Source organism: Paramormyrops kingsleyae, chromosome 5, assembly GCF_048594095.1.
Source record: "Paramormyrops kingsleyae isolate MSU_618 chromosome 5, PKINGS_0.4, whole genome shotgun sequence".
NCBI classification, from domain to species: Eukaryota; Metazoa; Chordata; class Actinopteri; order Osteoglossiformes; family Mormyridae; genus Paramormyrops; species Paramormyrops kingsleyae.
The window spans coordinates 25,025,690-25,051,324 of NC_132801.1; the positions used below are offsets into that span (position 1 = coordinate 25,025,690).

At 35.8% G+C, this 25,635-nt stretch overlaps 5 protein-coding genes and 1 long non-coding RNA gene across 18 annotated transcripts in view; 5 read left to right on the plus strand and 1 right to left on the minus strand.

Annotated features, from left to right (window-relative positions):
• The first annotated feature begins 4,065 nt into the window (after window positions 1–4,065).
• hoxb8a (homeobox B8a) lies at window positions 4,066–6,438 on the plus strand. Of its 2 annotated transcripts, none has more exons than XM_023814284.2 (2): window positions 4,066–4,942; window positions 5,432–6,438. In XM_023814284.2, the coding sequence occupies exons 1-2, from the start codon at window positions 4,516–4,518 to the stop codon at window positions 5,749–5,751; spliced, it is 747 nt and encodes a 248-aa protein (XP_023670052.1). In that variant the 5' UTR covers window positions 4,066–4,515; the 3' UTR covers window positions 5,752–6,438. The 2 variants fall into 2 exon arrangements, with proteins under 2 accessions (XP_023670052.1, XP_023670053.1); XM_023814285.2 differs by having other exon boundaries at window positions 4,069–4,942; window positions 5,435–6,438.
• An 865-nt stretch (window positions 6,439–7,303) lies between these two features.
• On the plus strand, window positions 7,304–11,197 carry hoxb7a (homeobox B7a). Its single transcript, XM_023814280.2, has 2 exons — window positions 7,304–7,834; window positions 10,393–11,197. Exons 1-2 carry the CDS (start codon window positions 7,429–7,431, stop codon window positions 10,653–10,655), a joined length of 669 nt encoding a protein of 222 aa, XP_023670048.1. The 5' UTR covers window positions 7,304–7,428; the 3' UTR covers window positions 10,656–11,197.
• Window positions 11,198–12,071: 874 nt separating this feature from the next.
• hoxb3a (homeobox B3a) overlaps window positions 12,072–25,635 on the plus strand; it is an 87,515-nt gene continuing 73,951 nt past the window's right edge. For 4 of the 12 annotated variants that reach the window (XM_023814327.2, XM_023814329.2, XM_023814333.2 and 1 more), the window contains exon 1: window positions 12,265–12,949. The gene's annotated coding sequence lies outside the window, so the exon portion shown is untranslated. Of the gene's footprint in view, window positions 12,088–12,258; window positions 12,950–24,747; window positions 24,882–24,939; window positions 25,021–25,635 lie in introns of those variants that run through there. The other 8 variants (XR_011991791.1, XM_072712459.1, XM_023814344.2 and 5 more) reach the window with 5 other exon arrangements.
• Window positions 15,813–24,512, minus strand: LOC111845158 (uncharacterized). The gene is made up of 2 exons (XR_002838560.2): window positions 24,394–24,512; window positions 15,813–16,358 (listed from the first exon to the last, which is right to left on the minus strand). It is a non-coding gene; the product is annotated as an uncharacterized lncRNA (long non-coding RNA).
• hoxb6a (homeobox B6a) lies at window positions 17,257–19,515 on the plus strand. Its single transcript, XM_023814350.2, has 2 exons — window positions 17,257–18,132; window positions 18,968–19,515. Exons 1-2 carry the CDS (start codon window positions 17,706–17,708, stop codon window positions 19,222–19,224), a joined length of 684 nt encoding a protein of 227 aa, XP_023670118.1. The 5' UTR covers window positions 17,257–17,705; the 3' UTR covers window positions 19,225–19,515.
• Window positions 21,262–23,778, plus strand: hoxb5a (homeobox B5a). The gene is made up of 2 exons (XM_023814348.2): window positions 21,262–22,088; window positions 22,718–23,778. The coding sequence occupies exons 1-2, from the start codon at window positions 21,515–21,517 to the stop codon at window positions 22,963–22,965; spliced, it is 822 nt and encodes a 273-aa protein (XP_023670116.1). The 5' UTR covers window positions 21,262–21,514; the 3' UTR covers window positions 22,966–23,778.

A 25,635-nucleotide genomic window follows, 5' to 3' on the forward strand; every position in this document is an offset into this window, starting at 1 on the left:
TAAAGAATCAATGTATTCATGGGAGAGAGGACAAGGCATTCACTGTTGCCGACTGTTATATTTATGGTAGTGTGATAAATATCTAAATGTCTTGCAAACCTTAGATTCTTTCTCCTTAATTAAACAAGTGCATTCTTCATCTGTACAAATGTACTTTTACTTTTTATACTGTTGTACTCGATATTAGGGAAACATTGAATTGCTGCCAAGAGGGTAATTGGTGTAACTGTCGCGTGTTTGGAGATGAGATTATTTCGGTATCCCTACAGCAAAGAGTAAAAGATATCTGCATTAATCCATGTGAATTCTTTTCAGCTTCCTAGAGAAGCACTATCTAATGTCATTCTTTTAAGGAAAGCAGACACTGTAGAATTACGTTTCATTTCGTGTATTCCTTTGTAGTTCTCGCTGTCTGTTGGCCTGTAGGTACGCGGATCTACAGCTGAATTAATTTCATTGAATTAATTACGTTGTGTAAATAATTGTACTTATGCGGATGTATAAATGTATTTTATTTTCATTCCTTGTTACAGGATTAAAACAGAGAATGAGCTTTAGAAGTTAGGTGTTTAAAATGCACCATATTCTTAGTTTCGCTTGTGTTCGCCACATCGAATAGTCCCAGACTTTGCTGTTCTACTGTTTTTTAATCTTAATGAAGGACATGTGCTTAAAATATCATCGATGCACTCAAACATTTGTCTCCAATTGTGGATAAAGGAAACGGCTACAAACTGATGACTCTTCTGAAGATTACAATTTTAATGTTATCCAGGGCATTGATGGCGTACTTGAAATTATACGCATGATACTTTTGTAATATATATAATACATATTATGCGAGTTACTGGAATATTTACTGTTGAGGCGAATATCGATCAAGGGTGTTTAGAATCACGAGGTAAGTTTTCATCAGAAATATTTTTATTTAAATTTAATTTCGTCTGTAAACAGGAATTAGTCTGAATTGAAATGTAATACCTTACACTACACTATTACAACACTACTTTCGTCATGTTTGTCATTTAAATCACATTTTTAAAAAATACACTCAGCATTTACTTACTGTCATAATTCCGGTTCAGTTCTATGCGATTGATAATCACCTTTAATGTAGGACAATTCAGCTGAATTCCCATATTCACATTTTTTGCAAACAGTATATGCTTGTCGAGGAGACAAAAGAACAGACAGTGGCATACATGCCTTATGCAGTACAACTTGCAATACAGTTTTACTCGAAACAAACAAATAATGCTTTTAAAAAAACAATTACATTTTAATAAGAATTTTGCCTTGCGTCAACAAGGGTACTGACAGTAGTTAATTCCTGTGAAATACTTTTATTAAACCTTTGTAATCCGGTTTGTGTTATATATGGAATATTTAGGAGAAAATGTTTCAAAAGGTCAGTGTGCAGCGATTGTTGTATATATTTTGCTTATCTCTTTTATCCGAAGGTGTTTTGTTTTGTTTCTCCCGACGGGAAACAACAAAAAGGGGTTCAAGCATGATCTGAAAAAAAGGGATGGGAAGTGGGCTGTCATAAACGCGAGAAAGTAAATTCAATGCAGTGTGCCGCAATAAAAGAATATGACTGCAATAAAAGTTTATAGGGTATAAATTTCTGAAGGTTAAGAACTAAACGGCTGTAAAGCAAACACGGGAAAAGGAAAAGTTTCAAGACCTAAATAACTGTTGCAGAGCCATAAGCGATCCTTGGCAGCGTTATTTATTTATTTCGTTTGTCCAGCATTTGTCGTGTGAAGATTCTTTGTGGAGTGGGGGACTGCGCGGCAGGGCCTGGACCTCCATATGCCTGTCTTATTCAAATGTTTGGAACGTCTTCCTTTGTTCCATTTCCGAGGTCTCCCAGTCTGCCCGATAAGGGGCAATAAAACCGAACAAAAATGTTCTGGCGAGACGTCTGGGTTAATCTGCCAACCTTAATCTCTTTACATCTTAGTGCCAATGTTCAATTAATCTCTTTGTAACACAATGCTGATTGTTGTCCTGAACAGAAAATCCTAGCTTGTTTCCTTCTTTCATCTTCTTCTTCATCATCTGAACAACAACAACAACAACAACAACAATAATAATAATAATAATAATAATAATAATAATACAATTTGCATTAGAAATTATACATTTGTAACCCTCTCATTCAACTCCAAACTGAAAAATCTGTAATGAAATATACACTCTATGTTTAATGTTAATCTTTCAACAATAGTAATGTTAACAGTTAACTTTTATTTTAGATTTAACATTTGTCAGTTTAGTTTTGGGTGGGATAAATGTAATACTTTCCTTCACGTGCTTTACTCGCTTTACGCTCAATTAAAAAATACATATGCATATATATACATACACAATTAAAACAATCCAGAATCTGTGCCTCGACAAATGGTAAATTCGTGTGTGTGTGTGTGTGTGCGTGCGCGCGCGCATTTTTGCATTGTTGTGTGTTTAGCTTGTGCTTATCGTGCTTCCAAATGGATCCAAGACGTAATGTTTAATATTGGCCAAAAGATGGCGGTATTGCTCTACAAAACACTGTGATTCCTTTGTTTTCCCTTATCAAGATTTCAGGACCATAAAGATTGCATTACACGGCTTAACTTATTTTACATTATGCTCAGAAGTAATTTAAATATTTGGAAATTCCTTTTTGGAGGAATGATTTTAGTATAGGTCCGTATAAGAAATCACAGACCAGCGAAACAGTGCGGTGATTGTTTACTGTCTGCATACAGCAATCATAAAATTCTACATAAAAATGTACACTAGAGTCTTTGTTATATAAACAATTTTATTTCATTTTCTTAACGTAATAATAAACATTTTTGTAATAAAAATATATTTTGTTAGATTACACTGGATGAAACATTAAAATGCTATTTAAATATATGTGACTATCATAACATTTATAAATAAACAAGTTTGTAATGCAATTTAATTATAATGATATTCTTCTCACTTATGCGTCACTAATTTGAAAACACGCCATTGCAATCTTGCACACAGAAGTTGTATGTGAACGTACATACATATATTACAAAACTATTCGAAATCTAAAACAAATGTCTGTCCAAACGTCTTATATTTATATTCTATCGGCCTAGTTATAATAATTCAGTACTAAGACACCAATTTCCACTTGGAAAAACCCTAGTAATTTTAAATATGTGAATCTTATGCAGTAGCATTATATTTTATGACAATTACATGCGATTTCGCTGATTTAAACAAAAACATAATTAGATTATTTTACGAAGTCCTTACTCTTTAATTGTCATTGACTAATATCTGCACTTTCTTATTTTCTTTTTGTTTACCTTTTGCTGCTCTACTTACTATTTTATTAATTTGTATTTTAATTGTATATGGATCTTTACTTGTGGTTTCTGTTACATTAGTCTAAGAACCAGCAATAATTAAATTATACCAACATAGTAAACAGGTCTTAGAGAGAATACAGAAAAAAATGCCTGAAGAATATACAACCATACAATAGCAGCAGAACTAATGTTACCATTGCAGCTTTTCTGAAAATGACATTTGTAACAAATATCCGTGGCGTTTCTTACATTTTGCAGTTTGTTACATGGTTTGCAATCGGTTATCGTATTATAAACACTACTCTTTCCCTTCTTAAGCTTTTTAATCTTTCAGGACATATCTGAACGTATGATCATTAAAACGTTAGGATATGAGTATTTCGGTTGCACTGAATGGGCTTACACCAGTGAGTTAGATGTTTTCACAAGTTGTTTAAAACTGGCAATTACATTTATAGGACCTAATTAAGTCGTGTACACTCACAATTTATTAATGCAACCCTGACATTTAAAAATGAATTCACCTCGTTAGAATTACGAATTAAGAGCTAGGATTGCTTTATTTCAGGCTACCTATTAGCTACAACATAAAAAGTAATCTTTTTAAAGGGGTAGGTGTACATTTGATCTAACGTAAAGCGGCAGATATCTCATTAAGTATCCGGTTGAATATATTAATGCGCATATTCTCCCCTCCTCTCTCACCCCTTTCTCTCTCACTCCCTCTCCCTCTCACCCTTTTCTTTTTTCCCTTTTTCATTCTCTCACTCTCTCCATACCACAAGCGCGCCGTTCAGTGCCCGTGCGGAAATGCCAAAGCCAATGGGATAAGGATTCCATAATAGATGCAAATTGTCGTGAAAAGACACTGCAAAATATGAAAAAAACTCATTTTCGGCGGAGTAAATCACAGAAAACTGTTTACGATCTGGCATTTTGGTCTGGAATTGTAATGCAGGAATATAACAGAAGATGCGATTGTATGGAATCGATATAATTGTGGCGTGAACATTGACAGGGATTCTCGAAATACAGCATATATCTATATACTGGGAATCACTGAACCTGCGGGTATCTTCGGAAGTGTTTATTTCCTTCAGCGGACAGAAATTTAATATACAAACAACAATAAGAGCTGAAACAAGAACAACAACAACAACCAGAACAACAAAAGATGAGTTCCTATTTCGTAAATTCTCTGTTCTCAAAATACAAAAGTGGTGATACATTGCGCCCAAATTATTATGAATGTGCAAGTTTCGCACAGGACCTGGGAAGTAGACCCACAGTAGTTTACGGACCCAGTACTGGAGGAACTTTCCAACATCCAAGTCAGATTCAGGAGTTTTACCATCACGGCGCATCCACGCTCTCCAGTACCCCATACCAACAAAATCCTTGCGCCGTAACTTGCCACGGAGAACCTGGCAACTTCTACGGGTACGACGCGCTGCAAAGGCAAACCCTTTTCGGAACCCAAGAAACGGATCTGGTCCAGTACGGCGACTGCAAGCTGACCTCGAACAGCATCGGAGAGGAAGCAGAGAACACAGAGCTAAGTCCTTCTCCTACACAACTCTTCCCATGGATGAGACCTCAAGGTGAGACAATGCAAAACACGAACTACTGTTTGTTAGGCAAGGGTAGGGTACGGAGGTACATTTCCTGTGTAAATGCCGAAAAACGTCCTTTTACTGTTTTATGAGCTCTAACTTGTGAATTACTTTATTGTTTAATTACCCTGTGAGAACCAGGGATAAGTGAAATTCTTTCTCCACTCTGAGTTTTATTGCACATTTTATGACATACTGTTATCTTGGAGTTATTTCTTGGTGTAAGTTAAATGTAGTAACCTAGGACATATATCTTTAGGATCTTGCTTAAATGTGTGTCGGTAGTGATGCATGCAAACCTGTTTACAATTGGGCACAATATTATGTTTTTGTTTGGCAAGAAATATGCTTTTACATGCAAAATGACAACTGAGGTTTAAATTAACCTAAATTATTTTTATTTTCTATGGAAATGCTCACTAATGTTTTATGTATTATTTATAATAGTCTTAAAATTGCGTTCGTTTGTTTCGCCAGTAGCTGCCGGACGAAGGCGAGGCCGGCAAACCTACAGCCGCTACCAAACGCTGGAGCTAGAGAAGGAGTTCTTGTTCAACCCATACCTGACCCGCAAGCGGCGAATCGAGGTATCACACGCTCTGGGACTGACTGAAAGGCAGGTCAAAATCTGGTTTCAGAACAGAAGGATGAAATGGAAAAAAGAGAACAACAAAGACAAATTTCCCAGTAGCAAATCAGAGCAGGAGGAAATAGAGAAACGAAAAAAAGAAAATGACCAAGATGAACAGGCACGAGTGGCTCGAGAAGAAGACAGCGAAAAAGCTAAACAAATATAGGACTACAAGCACGGAGTTCAACATTCTAACGTCGCTGGAGAACTTACAAATCTGAACTTTTGCTTAAGAACCATTAAATTCTTATGGTTATTGCTCATTGTTTAGAGTGATGTCAAAACAGGAAATGAAAATAAATATCGTATCCAGTGTAAAGAAGTTAAAATGATCTGACAGAGAGATACTGCATTTCTACCTAATGCTGGGAAATATTGTAGTGACATAAAGTAGCTACCTTTATTTGTGGAATAATTAATGTGAAACATTTTTGATGTTAGAATATTACTCTAAAATATACTTTGGCAGCTGTGTAGGTTTATTAATTGGTGCACTTTTTACTGTTCCCGTTAATCTTATGGTAATTAACGTAGCAAACTATGAAATCCAACAACATGAAACTGCCTATTTATGATGTAGGTGCTCTCTCTTTTTACGTTAATCCTTTGATAGTCCGTTTAGTTGTTATCGGTATTGTATTTTCTATTCTTGGATAGGCATGCGCACAGGGCAAAATAATTAAATAAAAGGCTTCGGTGACTGTGACACATAATGTATACTGTACTCGTGAATTACTTTATGGGCACTTGTTGTCATGCTTTGTTGTTCTTCACCTCTTTGTCTTTTGTCTAAACCTGGAAACGGCGGAAAAAGGAGGGCACAATAAAGTTTACAAGAAAGAATCCATAACAATTTTACTGTCTTCTGCTACTTTTTACCTAATGCGTCAGTCTTAGAGACTATGATCACTAACACGCGAATTAAACCTTCAGAAATATATGTCGTATATTGGGAGTTTATATTGTCTAATAGTATTTTATAGTAGTCTATGAATGTATTTCATTGACCTCGTATGGGTTTAGGTTGTGACATTATCATCGATGGTGAACAGTAAAGTATAAGTTTGCGAAAATGCTGAACACTTCAGCTATTTTATTTTAGAGAATTACTTACAGACCCCACACATATTTAGTATAGATTTAATTAGCAAATGCTCGATAGTTAATGCGCTTTACGAGGGTTTATTTTTTTCCTCAAAACTATTGACTCTAGAAATCTGTGTATTATTTTGGCTACTTAAATGTGCTCCTTTCCATTGAACTGCAAAAATTACGATTGTCTAAACCAAAAGCATCATAACTTCTGAGAGACAAAACCGTCGAGTTGATATATGGCTTGCAGACAGAGACCAACCACAATCTTAGACAACTCAGAATCTCGGGCGACTTGAAGGGAAAAGTGTGTATAGGAAATGGATGGATAAATGGATGGATAACAGGTTTTCATAATGTGTATGCAACATGTAAACCAGGAAGGCGTCTTTAAAAGTAGTGTATATTTTTTGGTGTTAACCTAATATATATTTTTTACAGATTGCAGGACTGTTAACACCTCATCAATTTATCTCAATGTTCAATTCTGATTTTTGTATAATCATTGAAGGTAAACTTACCAATAACATTTTTTTTAAATCAAGACTACTGCATATTTCCATGTTAGTTGTACAGTGTGAAGTCCATTTACCATTGGATGATACTAAATCACGTGCCTGTTATCACGTGGCCCCTGAGGAAAAAGAGGTGCTTTTTTGGTGTAAATCTGGATTGCTATTCTGTAATATATCACAGTACCTCGTAAAACCGACAGTAAAACCTCCCGGCCTACAAATCACCTGGTCAAAATATGAGTTCACTGTATTATGCGAATACTCTGTTTTCCAAATATCAGGCTGCAAGTTCGGCTTTTCCACCCGGGATTATTCCCGAGCAAAGTTCTTGCGCATTTGCTTCCAGCTCTCAGCGAGCCAGCAGCTATGTCTCGGGATCTCGTTCCGCTGCCTTTCCCCCCTCACTGTCGGGTCTCTACAGGAACAGCGGGAGCATTCATCCTCAGAACCAGATCATGTATTCCGGCAGGTATGATATTAACGCCAGCTCCTTCAACATTCACAGTCCCACCTATGAACAAAATGTGTCCATGCGTTCTGGAGATGTATCGAAGCAGTCCGACAGTGGTAAAACGGAGGAGCGGGACAGTGATCAACAAAGTGAAAGCACCTTTCGGATCTATCCTTGGATGAGAATCTCAGGTACGTTAAATTAGATAGGTGTGAAAGAAAAGTGAGGGCATCACGTTAGGTAAAACATCTCTGAGAGCAGATCGTTTTCCAGTGTGAGAGCCATAATCCAGACGCCAGTTATCTAAGCAAAACTTTTATGACTATACGACCCCAGAATGCCGTAATATTTGTCACTTAAATATTCATTAGTTGGTATTGTATAACTAATAGTCGGCCTGCTTCAGCCTTGGATTTGGTGTCCATCGGTCTCGTCAAAACAAGAAAAGATCTGGAGCACTGGCATCTGGTATTTTGTGTGAGTAACCTTCCAAAACAGATTTCATGTGATCGTTTATAGTTGACTTCCAAATGCGTTTGTAAAAAGCATAGGCATTTGTCCTAAATGTGTTAATTGCTCGGCATGATTTTTGTTTTAAAACAACTGACAGACTGTATTTATGCAACACCGCGCATGGGCGTGTTATGGCGGCCTGTGAGACTGCACGGATGTGTACATATTTAGCTAGAAACACGGCTTTCGACGCGTCGATACCGCCTGCTGATTGTAGCTATGCATCCGTACATTTTACAGAAACTTTGCCATATTTTAGGTACATTGCTCGTCAGCGTTGTTTTCAAACACAAGATTGATGGGGTTTGATGTGTTACGTGCATTAACGTGCGCGAGGGTGTTCGCATCCTGCTTTATATCCTGTATTCACCGTCTTCACTGTCGAAACAGCTTTCAACAAATATTGCTCTACGTATATAGATGCATCACTTTAAATGACTTTTTTATAAGTTCACAGAGCTGACATTAATAGCAGTACATAATCATATTTCAATAATATCTGTAAATATTTATCTTTAAAAGTTTGAACAAATGTGCAGTTTTACATTTTGTTTGTCTCATGTTCACTGATTTTAATTCCACTTAAAGAAGAAAGTGGGAGTCAGTCATTATTTTAGGAAGCATAGCCCATGTTTTTAACAGGAAACGCACATGATTTTACATTCGTACTTAACGCGGGCGTCTGTTACGGACTATCATTCTATATCCTCCAGTCTAGCAGTTGCATTTTTTTAATCCTGATTTTACATCGTGTACCAGATGCATCACCATGCAATATTGACACTCAAAAGGTATAGTACGCACATTTGTTATAGTCAACGACAAAACAGGATGAGCTCCCGAAATATCCAGCAAAATTTTAATGTGGCGGTATAGGTATAGGTCTTTGCTATAAACCCGACTGCTTTTGCTCACATAACTATCGTAGTACAACTCCATCAAGTCGACGTGGTTTATTTTAAACACTGAGCTTGCATGTAACCAGGGAGAATAGACATGCTGGAAAATATATTAAATATGCTACACGTTTTAGTCGAGAGAGTAATTTCCAAAAGTTTGTTATAGAGACGATTTCATTCAGATACGTTTAGGGCTAAGTAAAAAATTAGTAACTTAAAAGTTCGTAGGAAATCAAAGTAATAACTTTTTAACAGTAAACCTGTAGTACCTTCAGATTTTCAAGGCAGAATTATTTTTTTCACAACAAATTTTAGATCTGTAGTAAGTGTTGCGGTGCGGATTTTCGTAATGTTATACTACGGGAGCTGTAAGAAGTACATTCCCAGCATAAACATATGGTTATAACCCGTGTTTGCTAAACGTGCTCAAATGCATATGAAGTTGATTTAATATTATTTTTGGCCACTTCAAATTAAATCAAGTAAAAACAATTATCATAAAGTATTGACATGCTTTCTACTGTATGAATACAATTACGTCATTCTGTTAACTGTATAACTTATATAAGCCATTTCCTTGGACATACTTTTAAACTTTAACTTTCGTAAATAAAAAAGTTTCCATCTTCATCAAACAATGACTATTGGTGTGTTTTGAAATAGGCTGTAGGCCTACATTTTACGTGCGATTGGGGAAAAAACGGCGTAACTTTTTTTTTTAATGAAAACTAAGAATATATATTATTTGGAACTATTAAATACTATTAACTATTAAATACAGATGACAAATTTAAATAGGAGCCTGGTGATTTGTTAGGATTCCCAAACTTAGGTTTGATTCGTGTGTGTGTGTGCCCGAGTGTGTGTGTGTGCCCGAGCTTGTGTTTATGTGTGCAGTACCATTAATACTACAAACTAAGCTTCAGTGTTTCTGCCTTTGGTAATAATCCAAAAATCTAAGAAGTATTTGTGAGATGTATTAGTAAAAGTTAGCTAATGTTGCGACATATTACTAGTTAAATTAATATCAACGATTGTTAGCAACAAAAAAAAACATAATTGCCCCAACAGCAAGTTATTTAGAAGTATTGATTGTAGTAGTATACTAGTATTCATTTTGTTCAAATTATGTATATTGATATTAATATTTTCGTAATCGATATGGTATATCCATATTTCATATATATATATATATATATATATATATATATAATAAGATGACGCAAACCTCCAGAATGTCTGTTCAATGTACAAAGTATTATCTTTTGTATTAATGTTCAATTCAATGCATACGGTTCAATTCAATGCATGTCTTAATATACTGTCGCTATTCTAAGGTGTGGACAGAAAGCGAGGCCGGCAGACCTACACACGATACCAGACACTGGAGCTTGAAAAGGAATTCCACTTCAACCGCTACCTGACAAGGCGAAGACGCAGTGAAATAGCCCACGCTCTCTGTCTCTCTGAGCGCCAGATCAAAATTTGGTTCCAGAACCGACGTATGAAATGGAAGAAAGAGAATAAGGTTACTGATTTAAGTTCCTGCACCGAGGACAGGCCGGGCTGCGAGGAGGAGGAGGAACCAGAAGAAGAGTAGCGAAGAGTTTATACAAGTCAGTCGAGTAATAGTATACTAGAATGACATTCAATCCGATATTGGCTTTAATTTTCCCATTTTAGGACAATGAAAGTAAAGAACCGCACTACCTATTTGTATTTTGAAATAGTAGGAATTTATATGTCTACTTATGAAATCACATTCATTTATTTTTGTTTATATTTTAAGTATTTCAATCTTAGGTTTTACGTTTTAAGATGCTTGTGTCCTAGTTAGCAGAATCCAGTACGATACAGTTTGCGCGTATTTGTGTTGTAAGTTACGTTTGAAAAGAAATCATAAAGCATCCAAAAAGGGATAACGTATATCGTAGAATATCTATATTGTACATACAATAAACATTTACATCGCTGCATTTTAACTTGATGCGTATGGTTATTCCTGTTTTGTAGATTACCTTTCCCAAACAGCGGACCACAAGCAGTAGGTATTAATATTTTTGTCTGAAGGATAACACTGTGAAATGTTGAATTTTTGCATGTGTAATCTTTAGTGACAATAAATAAAAGGAATTTTATTTATATGCATTTGAATGCTATTTTAATTATTATAATCTACAATCTACCTTATTCTTTTCTTCTTCTTCGTCTTCTTCTTCTTAATAATAATAATAATAATAATAATAATAATAATAATAATAGTTTATATTATCAATTCACAACTGTCGTAGTACAACTCCATCAAGTCAACATAGTTTTATTGTGGTGGTGTCGTTGATTCGTTTTATGGTTGTATTGAGGCTGGTGTAAAATATGATACTACTTTTGACGTTTCCTTTTTCGTAAAATGAAAACCTCCGTAAGATTAAAGTACTTAAAGCTATTATTTTAGAAGCAATATAAACACCATTATTTAATTACGTCCTTTGTAAAGTTTCCCTACATTGCCATCAGTTATTGTTTCTACTATTAATTTTACAGCTATTGTTATGAAATGGGTCGTTTGAAGTTTTCACTGTTTCACTAGACTCTTGGTTAAATTTATCGCAATAAATATGCAATTTATTTATCAAATGTGGATACAGAAAATATGAAGGCAAGTACATTATTATTGGACCCAGGATGAGTATATGTGTCAGATTGGCCTACCTCAAAATATTTCTTTGAGCCGTACACCTAAAACTGTCTACAAAAGCGGGAACGGGGTATTACGCTACTAATTCTAATATGTAAGCATGGCTAAAGGAACAACAACCTGAATTTATTCAGCTTACATATAATGCCGCATTAGTCGTCGCATCGTTATGTGCAGTCTGAATACACACGTGTGTGTGGTTGTAGATTTAAAAGTTACTTAACCGGTTATTGAAAACACGTTTTCTTTTATTTCGCTTAGATCTGAGCTAACCTTCTTAGCATGTTCGGTCTGTTGTGCTTTGTTTTCAAATCAAGTGTTTTCATGTCTTAATCAGGTGAGTCAACTAATAATGTTTTCATTTGCATTCTTTTCGGTCTATCGAAAATTATTTTCTGACTATCCTACATATTATGTATTTAAACAATCTAAATATTCTCAGTACATCTCCGGCAAAGCAATTTCGCTGGAGTTTATTAATTTTAAAAAGTTGAAGATTTTGTGTGTGAGCCTAAACATTTTAATCATAAACATAGGTTTTAGCATGAAAACGCACACGGACAGCTCTTTAGGGTTTGTAGAAAAAAAGATGGCGACGGTAAGATGACTGCTTCTAAACCACTCGCGAAGAAATGCAATAAATTCCTTGTTGTTTTATGAAAATTTACAACTTTGTGATAGAACTTTATGAGTGGCTGAGTTCTAGGATTGGCCGAGGACGGTCATGTGGATAGTTAACCGTGAACATGAACTTTTTATGATTTCCCAAGTGGTTATATTGGAGCATTCTTTTGGTCACCGCGCCTTCAGTAGCAACACTGCCCTCCTTAAAGGTTCTTGGCTCTTCTTCATTTTTTTATAAATGAAAAATATCAATTTGCTTAGTGTCATAGTTCATGATGTCGATGAACAGAGTACGCGAACAGCCTACTCCGTGCTGCTATGCTAATGCGCCCTGGTCTGATTGGGATTTCCGCTACAATGAAGGGTGAATAAGAAATCTGGGCTCGATGGAGATCATCTCATTTTTCATATAGGGATCTTTCTCACTTTGCTAGTATAAATGATAGGAATGGAGGAGACTGAGACTTGCGCTAATGGCGGAACAGATTGGAGCAACTATAAGGTCAGACTAAAAGCAAGAAGCTAACGATTTCCTCTGGGCCATCAAGAGGCGTAATGAAGGATTATAAACAAAGGTAGGATTTGGTCTCCTTCACCATTCGTTTTTCATGCTTTGAATCCTAAACATAGCCTTTGAATCCTAAACACATATGCGTTAACAAAGTATTTCTTTAGAAATGCGGGATTATGTGTACTACATATATTCTACCGGATATGTGAACTTCTGGCGTTCAGATGAATTGTGACATATCACACAAGTTGTTCCGCATCCACAACTTGCATCTATTTGTGTGCTTAGAACAACTTTCAGTGTAATCAGTGCCTACTTAGAATTGGTTTATGCATTCTGTCTGCTACTTCGCTTCAGAATGCTAGTAATTTCCGGGTGTAGCACAGACTGGGTTTAATAGTTGTGTGTCCTGAATTTTGCTGAAACGTCTTGGTTCGGTTCTTTCTTGGAATGTCTCACCTGGAGGCAAACTGCTATGCGACATTCTGTCCTGTCCGTGCTCGGCTTTGCGCAGTACGAAAAATCAATAAAGCAAACCACAGCTATCATAACCATTTCATTCAACAATTATTAAAACATATTGTTATGAAAAACCAAGCCAGAAAACGTATCGTTTCATTTTACATGTGATGAATTGCTTCCCAATAAAATAATATGAATGAGAATCGGCAATACCATTTGTTACATACCTTAAATAGTGTTGAACTTGCTTTGATAAGTGCTATATGCCTTACGAAAAAAACTATTGTTTATATTGCTGTTACGTGTTTTACCATTACGTGTGCTACGACATTTGGCCTACATTTGAATTCTACCACTGCGGTTTTTGCCAGATATGACGATATTCCTAGCGGCCATAATTTCGGCAATTGCGTGTATGGCATATATTTACTATTTTTCAGTAGTGCCTGGTCACCCAAATAAGACAAATTGAAACGTGTTTCATGTTATTCGTGTATTTGGACGACCTCACATTAATAAAAATATCATAATTCTGAAAAAGATGGTTTTATTATATATTATATATAAGTGATAATTGTGTGTTTATATAATTATATAATTATGTATTATATATGACTATTTACTTTGGTTATAAGGTCTACGTATAGATTTCTTCTTCCACTAACAAGAACAAAACCAATAATAATAATAATAAAACTTTAATGTTTATATATATATATATGATTCTTGGGGGTCGTGGTGAAATGAGACTGTCTAGGGTTTCTCAATTTAATCCATTCCAAATCTGCAGTCGTTCTGCGTCAACCTTCAGCGATTCTCTGCTCTTTGAGGCCATCTAGTGTTCATTTGGCAAAATGATTCCAAAAAAAATCTTCAGATGCTGTGGCAAATGGGAACCATAGGAAGTGATCTTGTGTATGAAAAGTGTTGCCTCGTTTTTCGCAACGAAACTAAGGGCAATAAAAAAGAAGTCGGGATTGGCTGAATGCTGGTGGGGGGAGAAGGGTATAGAACAATAGGAAAGATGGCGTTGAGCGTAGATTTTCGCTGTTGCGTACTTCTCTAAACCAAGCTCTTAGTAGTATTTGACATGCTTAAGTTGCACACATCCATCGTCCCCTGTCCCAGGCTTAAAACCACTGGAAGTGAGAAATGTGTCCTTCCGTTTCTTTCGCCCTTCCATAGCTTTTGACTTCGCCCGTGGACGTCCTGGGTTTAAAGGTTACTTTTATCATGTGTTGCAAAACTGCGACCCGTGGCCTCTGCTAAACTTTCACTACTGACTGTCAGACTAGATTTTTCATTTTAGTCATTTGTTCCCTTAAAGCAAAAGATCTGGTGAAAATATTACAATTATTAAACGATTTTTAAAAAAGTGCAAGCAAAGAGCAACAGAATGGTTATTATTCTTGTTATTATTATTATGATTGTTTTATTATTAAAAATACTACTACTATTACTACTACTACTACTAATAATAATAATAACAATAATAATAATAATAATAATAATATATATATATTAAATAATTATTTGATAATAATAATAATAATTATTATTATTATTATAAGACCTACTGTTGCTTGCATTAGTTGATTCCAGATAACAACTAAATTTGCTCGTTAAAATGGAAGTGAAGCAGATTAAACTGAATAGTGGGCAATAAAATATTCATAGATTTGTCTGTGCGAATGAAACAGCAATTATATAACTTAACGATGTAGCAAACTTAGAACGCAAAGTCTGTCAAGGAAACACAAATAGACTGCAAAAAGGAGAATGTAATCTGCGGTCTGTATTACATGACTTGATGTATTCTTATAGTACAGCTATATACAGCTATTTAAAACAAGAGTTCTGAAATACAAACATGTTCATTTGTGATTTAGACCTGTGCTTTGTCTGGTGATTTTAATTCACTCATCCAGTAGAAATCTGGTGTAAAATCAACAAAAATTTAACTTCCAAACAGTTTGCCCTGTATGTGTGGCATTACATAAGCCTGCAGTACTCTGTTAAACTCATTTTTTACTTTTTCATTTCTCTTTCGTCTGAGCGATTCAAAACAATGTATGTATTGTTTTGCGATAAGCACATACGACACAGTTTCCTGCGGGAAGTTTATAGCTATTTATTTATTTATTTATTTTTGCGGCATGTGCATTTACTTGCAGTTTTAAAAAGCAAAACATTTGAATATATTCCCTTTTAAAAACCCACGTTCTTTAGCGAGCACAAAAAAACATCTACATGTGATTTTATCGTTTGTTAGTTTTTGACTGTCAGGTGGGAATAATGTCCTATTGATTGAATACGATCGAATCATTGGTGGATATAGGAAACTCGGGTTCTATATGGCCAGTTCAATCACAATATTCCATTATAAGGTCAGCTATTCTATGTCCTTTCCTGATGAGCTAAGTTAATTTAAAAAAATGAAATAAATAAAATAATGAAAACACACTTATAGTTAATCTTTTTAATAAGCATATAACAAAAACACATTGCACATTTTATATTGAAAATGCAAATGCATATATAATACAAAGAAGAGGCGGATTTCAGATAAGTGTATCAATGTTTAAGTACCTCACACCACGCACTTCATGGTAAAACCATATTTGTACTCTACACTCTATAATATAACGCCATAGCACAACATTCACATTATATAATACAGTATATACCTCAACGGTCACGTGAACAGAATTATGATCAAATGACTAAAAAGTAAACAAATATATTTCCGAACACCATATAAGTAGGCAATTATGTAATATCTTATACTTACACGTTGTCCGACACTCAAATTGGGAGCTTTTCATTATAACTTTGTCAAGACAGAATCGGTTCCTTTTATTTTGCAAGTTGAACTTCAATTGTCCTCATAGATATACATGCTGGCAGGAGTTTCCGTCTCTTTTCCATCCTCGTCCTTCCATTTTCCACTTATTTCCGCCTCCACAGAAACGTTTCTATCTTTGAATCCAAACGCTCCACAAATTAAAGTTCTGCAAAGCGAAGAAAATGTACGTTATTAAAATGACAGCTGGGAAGTAGTTTCCTTCAGCATAGCTGTTTAGAACTTTACCGTGCGTATTCCACGTGAACACTTGGATATTACTTTTAATAGAACACTTTGAAAATCAAATTTTATGTGCATTTAATTGTGTAAATGCAGATGGGAAGTGCATATAAAACATCCACATTTTCTGCACCAGGCCACTTTATAATTAATGAAATATTATAACGTTCGAAAAATAAAAGTTTTGTTTATAATTTTTTGTTAATAGTATTTTTAATGATGCAAATATTAAGTTGATAAAGATATCTAATATTTTGTCACTTTTAAATTTTTACTCTAAACGGAAGAGGTTTGTATTATTGTTAGCTTTAACTTTTTTCGCGTTATTTTTCCCTGATTTTTTTATGTGAGGCAAAATAGATGTCTTTTCTACACCAAAATAGCACGCAAACAGTAAAATGCTTTATTATTGTCTACCACATGCTACAGAGAAGTCGAATTGAGTAAATCGATAAATTACTTTAGTACATTGAACGGATGATATTGTCCTTGCACTGTTTAGTATACGGAAGACGAATGAGACGATTTCCAAAGAGATCTCTGCACTGAAAATTAGTTGTAGGTTTAGTCTTGAAGTTATCATTTATGCATATGTGTATTGTTTTTATAATTCGCAAAAAAATAATTAATAGGATTTCATTATCTATAACTAAAACGTTAAGAATTCGTGCAAAAAGTAAAACCGAAACCTATTAACTATAATATTTGCGTATTGCACCCAGGCGGAATGATATGATATGCATATATATTCAAATATTATTAAATACATTATATATATAGTAAAATTTGGATAAAAAACAACATGCACAGGTAAATCTGAATAAATCTGGTTTTGAAGACGAGGATTTGGCCACAATGGGCTGAACTGTAAGTTTTAACGCACCATGTAAGAATGTGTGTGTGCGTGCGTGTCCGCGTGGTAATATGAATGTGTGTGTATGTACGTGTGTTTAGTTTTGAGTTTTCAGTCCTTGAATGATTCAGATTGCGTGATTTCATTGGAAGGAGAAAGGAGACATCTAAGCTTTCTGGTTTGCGCTGGGGTCCCCGGCGCATGCAATCAGAACCCCCTCATGGGTGCTATTTTGCTATCACAGAAGCTCGTGATTGGTCAACTACTGATCAGATGGTATAGTTCCCCTCTGTCCCACACTGGCACCTCGCCACCCCCTTTCAGCTAAAACCCAATCTCCGATAAACTACTAATAGCTAAACCACTTGGAATATATAACACAACAAATCATAAACCCAGGAAAAGAACGGTACCCTCCCAATGAGTTCCTATTTTGTAAATTCAACTTTCCCTGTTACTCTGCCCGGAGGACAAGAGTCTTTCTTGGGACAGATACCGTTATACTCCTCTGGATACACGGATCCTTTAAGACACTATCCCGGAGCTGCATATGGAGCTACCAGTGTCCAGGACAAGTCTTACCCATCTTATTATCACCAAACTAACAGTGGCTATGGCCGGACAAATACCGCTGGTAGTGCGTGCGATTATGCAGCAGCCAGTTTTTACAGAGAAAAGGACCCCGCCTGCGCGTTCGCCAGCCTAGAAGAACATTCGCTTGTTCTAAGCCCAGACCAGCGGAAATCAGACTCTACAGGGCAAAGTAAAAATATATTCGCTGATAACGATGAACTGAAGTCGTCTGCACCAGTCTATCCGTGGATGCAAAGGATGAATTCGTGCAATGGTGAGTCAGTACCTTCTGTCATTTTCGTGTTGTTGTTCTCGATAATTTGAAGAGTGTGGCTTCCATCCTAATGTACAGTACACGGAGCAGACTTTACAGTGGAAAAACAACATCGCTGTGGCAGTCAGAGAATACTATCTCAGGCTGAAGCTAGAGGGAGCTTAACCATTGCAAAGTTTTGGTGTGCTGATGTGATATTATCAAATTACATCTTTATACAGTAACATTGGACCATTTGCTTACATCATATATACCATTCTATTAAATTAATGCACCGGTGCGTGCTTATATTCAGTTTAACACGTAGTATTAATGCATTAAGTATTGATGCATAGCTGCAAATATGCTAAATAAATGCATTTATGTTCGTTTTTGAGGTGGGACTGTCTATTTATCATTTAACGATTCGAATAAACCGCCCAAATTGTCATTTATACCGTAAATAATCTGTAGGCAGTTTTATTTATCTAAATATAGCAATAAATTGACTTCGTGTATCACATTCTCTATGGAGCTAAAACAGTCGTATTTTTAAAAAGAAAAGCTTTTGTTGCGTATTATTAGAAACAGTAATAAAGCTCTCGTTATAATTAGTAACATAATAGGGAAACTGATTTTTTACAGTAAGGGCGGAAAGTACTTAAAACATCATTTACTGTTGTTGCCTGCAGTAACATTAACAGTCGTGATAGCTGTCATTGTCATTGCAGCTGTGACACTAGATGTATTTTTGTACGACTATTGTATAATTGCATTCCTGTTGTTGTTATAACTGCTACACATGTACATGCTTGTCATTGTCATAACTATGTCTTTTCTGACTGATTTTTTATAGGGACTTTTGGGAACACTGGCCGCAGAGGTCGTCAAACCTACACCCGATACCAGACGCTGGAGTTAGAGAAAGAGTTTCATTTTAACAGGTATCTGACCAGGCGGCGTCGAATTGAGATTGCGCACGCACTGTGCCTGACTGAACGCCAGATAAAGATTTGGTTCCAGAACCGCCGGATGAAGTGGAAAAAAGAAAACAAACTGATAAACTCTTCACAAAACACAGCTGACGAGGAAGAAGAAAAGAGGACGGAATAATGGACAAGGAAAAGGAAAAAAATGCAAATGACTAGTGTGCAATTGAATAAAATGGAGTTGCCTCTTTTTAAAAATGTGCAGCAGTTTAGTCATGCTAAGATATCTTGGTGTAGCATTCCAAACGTTTATCGCATTTCCATTTGTGATTTTTTACTATTTCGGGAAAACTATATGTTTGTGCCTCGTCTTCTCTTATGACTAAGTACCGTGTCAAAACTAATTGAAATACGTGTCATTCTCATTATGATATTTACGCAGTATGTAATTAAAAGGAAACTGCTCCTAACACATTGATATAGTGTATTTCCTTTGAATTTCTCTTTGAATATTACCGACGTGCAAAGTCTGCGAAAGAATAATAAGCGAATTTATTACAGAGTGCAAAGCAGATTACAAAAATTGACTACAGTATTTATGTTTTATTAATTTTATATGTAAATGTGTTTGTACATTTGTGCTCTAAGGTATCTAATCAGTCAGTATGTTTTGGTAATTTTAAAATCTAAAAAACTTGTTGTAGGTGTAATAAGGATACATTTGGGACAACAGCCTGTCTAATAAACTCCAGTGAAAAGTAGTTTAAAGATTTTCTGACGGTTTCAGTTGTGCTGCCATATTAAATCAAACCTTCCGCTTCAGGTGAACACTAACATATTGTTTTTATTTACTGCAGACATGTGCATAACCTTATCTATACCACAGATAACATACGTGCAGTGACGATTGGGAGACAAAAACTGAGCGGGGGAATGAAAAAAAATAAATGTTTAACTCAAATCCAGGTATGCTCTGACACGTTGTTAGGTTCAACATCTTTTAATGGGTTTCAGAAACGATCCGTACAGTGCATCATTCAGATATGTTAAGGGTCCAGATCATTTCAATTTGAAGCAAGACCTCAACTTCCGAATGCAAAAACCTAACAATATCCAAGTCGAATTTGTCACAATAATTCACACCTAAAGGAATATAGAATGCGAGCGTGTGTGTGTGTGTGTGTGTGTGTGTTTATCCATTCCTCTTTGAAGAGTTAGGCTCTTAAGGGTTATTACAACTAAATGTTGAAAATCTCAATAGATACTAGATGCTACTAACGTCACCTCATAACTAATGTAAATGATTTACATCAAAACCAGAAAATTACTATAATTATTTTTTACACAAACTAGAAGATTCATCCTCCTTTCCCATCACTATCATTGCACCACACACCGCGCACCACCTGCAGCCACCGCGAACAATTGCGTGTATGTGCGTGTGTTTCTGTACTATATATGACGGATATTTTTGCGCACTGAACATGCATATTGGCGTAGTCATAAGAAATCGGGGCAAATAACCCACAAAATCGCATAAAAGCTTGATTTTATTTTTTCGTGAAGTGTGTTTGATTTAGTTTCAAGATCTGAAGAGAGATTTTTTACTAAAGCTGCTACTATGGCAAATGTTAACCTGAAGATTACATTGATTCCCTTTATATCTAATCGATGTAACAAGTAACAATTAACTAGCCACTTATACTTCACGACGTTAAAAATTGTATCAAAGGTTATTTAGAAAAAAATTCTTTACATATTCTGACAATTTTTCCAAAAGCCCCATACAGTTCGATGCCAACCTAAGTATCTTAAATAACACCAGTACTAATGGACTACTGGTAAAACAATTTCAAATATTAAAAACAACGGTTAACATCTTGTCACTCTGGAAAATACTTGCTTACTTTAACTTTTACGGTAGCCGATGTTAGTCTGGCCGTTTTATATTGCTGTGTTTCATTTTATAAACGATAGAAATCACCCTGTTTGTGACTCTGTAAACTAGGTATTTGGTACATACTCAATCACCATTTTAATATTAGTAGAAGTATTAAATAAAACAAAGAATATATGTTCAACGTTGAAGAAATAATAGATAAAAACGAAATAAAATTGGAAAGAGATTATTTTGCGCTGCAATAAATTATGTTCCCAGTAGGTGACGCTCTCTGCCAACATGGAGCACAACCTTGCTATTGAGAAGCACACATTGCGTTGAGCTTAACGATTCTCATCTCGTCATCATTTGTAACCACAGAGCATGAATTACCTCTTGAAGTCATCAGTGAGAATTTACGACTGGTCAACAAAAGCACGTGATTCCTAAACGCACCCCCACCCCCATATTTGGCTGCATACATAGCAAAAACGAAGTACAGTGCATTGCTATAATTCATTAATACATCATAAATCGTGAAGCACAGCGTTATAACGACCAAGATCTACAAATCAAGCCCTCTACAATAACCTAAATGAGCTCTTACTTTGTAAACTCGTTCTCAGGGCGCTACCCAAATGGCCCCGACTACCAGTTACTAAATTATGGAACTAGCAGCAGCGCTATGAACGGTTCGTACAGGGACTCCGGCACGATGCATTCGGGCTCTTATGGCTACAGCTACAATGGGATGGACTTAAGCGTCAATCGTTCAACCACCAACAACCACTTTGGGGCTGTTGGGGATAACTCCCGGGGTTTCCAGTCTCCAGCCCCGGAGTCTCGGTTCAGACAGCCGTCTAGCTGCTCGCTTTCGTCTCCCGACTCCCTTTCTTGCGCCAACACCGAAACTCTGGGACCCAAAAGCTCCTCTCCCCCTTCCGACCAGAGCAACACCACCGCCAGCAATAACCTCAACAACAGCACACATTTCACAGAATTAGACGAAACTAGCGCTTCTTCTGAGACCGAAGAAGGTACCCACAGAAGCAGCAATCCCACTACCCGGACACAGCAACAGGAATCTACCGCAACCTCCACCACAGCATCGACCGATGGGCAAGCGCCACAAATATTCCCTTGGATGCGGAAGCTACATATTAACCATGGTATATATGCCGACGCATTGCAAACTTGCCTTTAGTATCGATACAATTGTTGTAATGCTTTTTGTTCATGTAATATTTGTAGTCGGGTTGAGCTTTTCTTTAGCACTAACTCCAAAAAGCGCCACAAATCTCTTAAATGTAGGCTAGCAAACTCAAAGAGAATGGAGACCGAGAACGAGGACATAAACAGGAAGCACCGTTAAGTTTTCATTTAACTGTAAACTTGTCTTTATTGCGTGTGGTGAGTTGTTTATATTTGGGGAAGAATATCAAAAATAAATTTGAAGGAACGAGAAAAAACACGAAACCGAAAAGTTGTGTTATGTAGCTATTGTGGACCAAGAAATAACACGTTAAAAAAGATATTCGACCCTTTGAATTACAGTTAGAATTGAATGTTTAAGTCAGGGCAAGAACAGATTCGAAGAAAAATCGTCAGTGTATTCAGCAATGTATAACATTTCTTTCTCACACACCACCACGAACGTGCAGATCTACTTAAATATTGGTTATTGCCATGTACATGTGTGCTATTATAAAAGTTGATTATATAATGTTCAGCATTATTGTCTGATAAAATGATATATTTTCAGTAATGGTTATTCTTACGTTTTGTCCATGCTATTCAGATATGACTGGACCAGATGGGAAAAGGGCCCGAACTGCGTACACCCGCTACCAGACGCTAGAGCTGGAGAAAGAATTTCATTTCAATAGATATTTAACTAGAAGAAGGAGAATAGAGATAGCCCACGCGCTATGCCTGTCGGAACGACAAATTAAGATATGGTTCCAGAATCGGAGGATGAAATGGAAGAAAGACAATAAACTGAAAAGTATGAGTCTTGCAACTGCAGGTAGCGCCTTCCAGCCCTGAATATTACCCATACAAATGAAATGAGAAGGAAAATGGGGAAATAAATAAATAAATAGATAGATAAAAATACTATTCCTCTGAGTACTGTACAGCGCAGCACCTTCGGTATGTTGTTGATGTTTTAGACATCTTAAAATTCCAATATGGTACTGCTAACATAAACATGATAACTTGTGTTTAACTGTTGCTGTTTTTATTGCTATGGTAATTATTTTAAAAAAGAAGAATGCTCTCCAATGCCTGTTGCTATTGTTACACGTATAGTTTATGTGTTAAGTGCTATGGTGATGCTTTCTTGAAGGTTAGCATGTTTCACGTGAACTCTTAAATGTTATAACTTATTTACGATCTATAACAAGTGTATAGTTCTAAGTTTACAATAATATGAAATGAATCAGTATAGACTAGTTGCAGTTGCAGTGCTTTTTCAGAAGCCACATTGTGTGTTCCATATTCTCTTTAATGTTACATTCGTGTTAACTTCTTTTATTCTTATCGGGTTATTAGATCGTTGATTTATTTCTGGAAAAAAAGAAAATTATTGTAAGGACTAGCCTCTTGTCTCCGTACATACGTGTGTATAATTCTGTTAAAATTGCAGTTGTATATTGCTGGATCACCTCTATGTCCCAAACCAGATGTAAATATTACACATTTTTATTGTGACCAATAGATTATTTGTAGTGGGCAGAGTGAATAACAAACGTTCTGTGGAAAATGGCAACTGTCACGTCGGACTGCCTGTAAGCATTTTGCCAATAAGCTTTTTGTATTTGTTTGTAGCTTAACTTGAAGTAAAAACCAACAAGACAATAAAGTTTCTCTTACGTAGATCAAATGTCTTACTCATTCTAATCCATCTGCTAGTTATCTCTATGTTATTATACTATTTACTTGGTTTAAACCATAAATCATCCATTAGACTGCAGTAACAGAATCTTTAATCAACATATGTCTACGCTTGTACGTATTTGTACGATTATTCCTGCGTGTGAGCGCGTCAGAGCAAAAGCAAATTAAATAATGCTGACATGTAGAACTCCGTAGATTTTGAGGAGTCTTGAAAAATCATGATCTAATTCGCAGGCAGCTTTTGAAAATGGTTATTCAGCATAGCGATAAACATCATTCCATCCTCATTTGTAATCTTTAAAATCTTGTCACTTATGATACAAGATTTTCCCACAACAATATAAGCCACTTTCAATGGCAAGGCAGAGCAAGCCATTAATGACTTAACTGAAAAATAATGTAACAGCATACATAATGTTTTCACGCAATTCACTTACACAGCTTGGATTTTGAAAGTGTCCGTCCTATGAGAATTTTGTTTTCAGTTTGAATGATTTTCGCAGTAAAAAATGCCTCCCCCGCTAATCAAGATTAGGCTTCGTTCACAATAAGCAAACTTCGAACTTTCAAACTTACCAATTACTCCACCACTTATGATACTTCATACGCTATTTTTGAGGGATGATCAGCAGTTCTGCCAAGAAAACTGTAGCCGTTTGCCATTGCCTGTCTTTAGAAATTTTGCTTTGCCAAACTATACCAAAAGTAGCTATGACATTTACATGTCAAATGGATGAGGGTTTTATCTTCAAGTTAGATCGTAAAAATTACCCAGGCCATAGACAGATACCCCTCACTGGCTCTCAAAAGTCACGTGGGATCCATAAAGTTAGTTTTATGGTTTTGGGGAGTTGACAATGTACTATATATTTCACATTCTAGAATGTAAGTGACGGTTTAACTGCTTCGAAGAGATTCCAAAGGGTCAGTAACAACCAGGGACATTGCAGAACCAGTCCTAGACTTGCCCTGTTCTCCGTACATGCCTTGATTGCCATCCGATTTCGTCATTGGGTTATATTTTGAGGAGGAAATCGAATGATAAAGGATTGTTTCACTTTAAAGTAAGAGCAGATTCTTCACAACCTAAATTTGCTGATGACCGTATCTTGGGCTAGGAAGGAAGGCGGGATGAACCTATCCAATCGTGGTGTCATTACTAATAGCCCGTTTGACTTTCCTTCCCAGTTGATTGCAGTGTTGGTGAGTCTTTGGAATTCTGTACGTTTACTCAGTTATAAAACATTATACATTAACTCCTTAAGAATTTTAGATGTGTGTATTTGTGTATACATGCATGTAGCCTATCCCTGGATGCCTGTCCTGAAAATTTATATTAATCCGTAGCTGTACTATCCTATTTTCTATTAATATTGTGTTGTATTTTGCCTGGTATATATGCAGAAGAATACTCAATATTCTGGTACATTCGAATGTTCAAAAGCGTTTTTTGTTCAGTATAATCATGTTTAAATGAGTTGTTGTATTCCTGTATAAGTTTAGTTCTTAATGCAACAACAAACAATTAAATAAAATGTACATTTGGGGCATACGTTTAAAGATGTTTCTCTTAACGAGTTACATGATGCATGTGTGTAGATTTTAGATACAAGGCTTAAAGTATTGCAAACCAAAAAAAAAAAAAAAACAAATTCCTCTGAAATTTAAAAAAATTCTATCAGAATTTATTTAGCGCGTCAGTGAATTAAGATGTAGAAGTGTACGGTGTTTTCGAAGCAAAATTAGAGATAATTGATTTTTCATTGCAATTTTTACATTCTTAAACGGGCGTATAAGTGTAATAAAAAGTAGAAAACG

Coding starts and splice junctions, on each gene's coding strand:
- hoxb8a (XM_023814284.2), top strand. CDS start 4,516: ATGAGTTCCTATTTCGTAAATTCTCTGTTCTCAAAATACAAAAGTGGT. Junction 4,943..5,431: donor CCCATGGATGAGACCTCAAG/GTGAGACAATGC, acceptor TTGTTTCGCCAG/TAGCTGCCGGACGAAGGCGA.
- hoxb7a (XM_023814280.2), top strand. CDS start 7,429: ATGAGTTCACTGTATTATGCGAATACTCTGTTTTCCAAATATCAGGCT. Junction 7,835..10,392: donor TCCTTGGATGAGAATCTCAG/GTACGTTAAATT, acceptor CGCTATTCTAAG/GTGTGGACAGAAAGCGAGGC.
- hoxb6a (XM_023814350.2), top strand. CDS start 17,706: ATGAGTTCCTATTTTGTAAATTCAACTTTCCCTGTTACTCTGCCCGGA. Junction 18,133..18,967: donor AAGGATGAATTCGTGCAATG/GTGAGTCAGTAC, acceptor GATTTTTTATAG/GGACTTTTGGGAACACTGGC.
- hoxb5a (XM_023814348.2), top strand. CDS start 21,515: ATGAGCTCTTACTTTGTAAACTCGTTCTCAGGGCGCTACCCAAATGGC. Junction 22,089..22,717: donor GAAGCTACATATTAACCATG/GTATATATGCCG, acceptor CATGCTATTCAG/ATATGACTGGACCAGATGGG.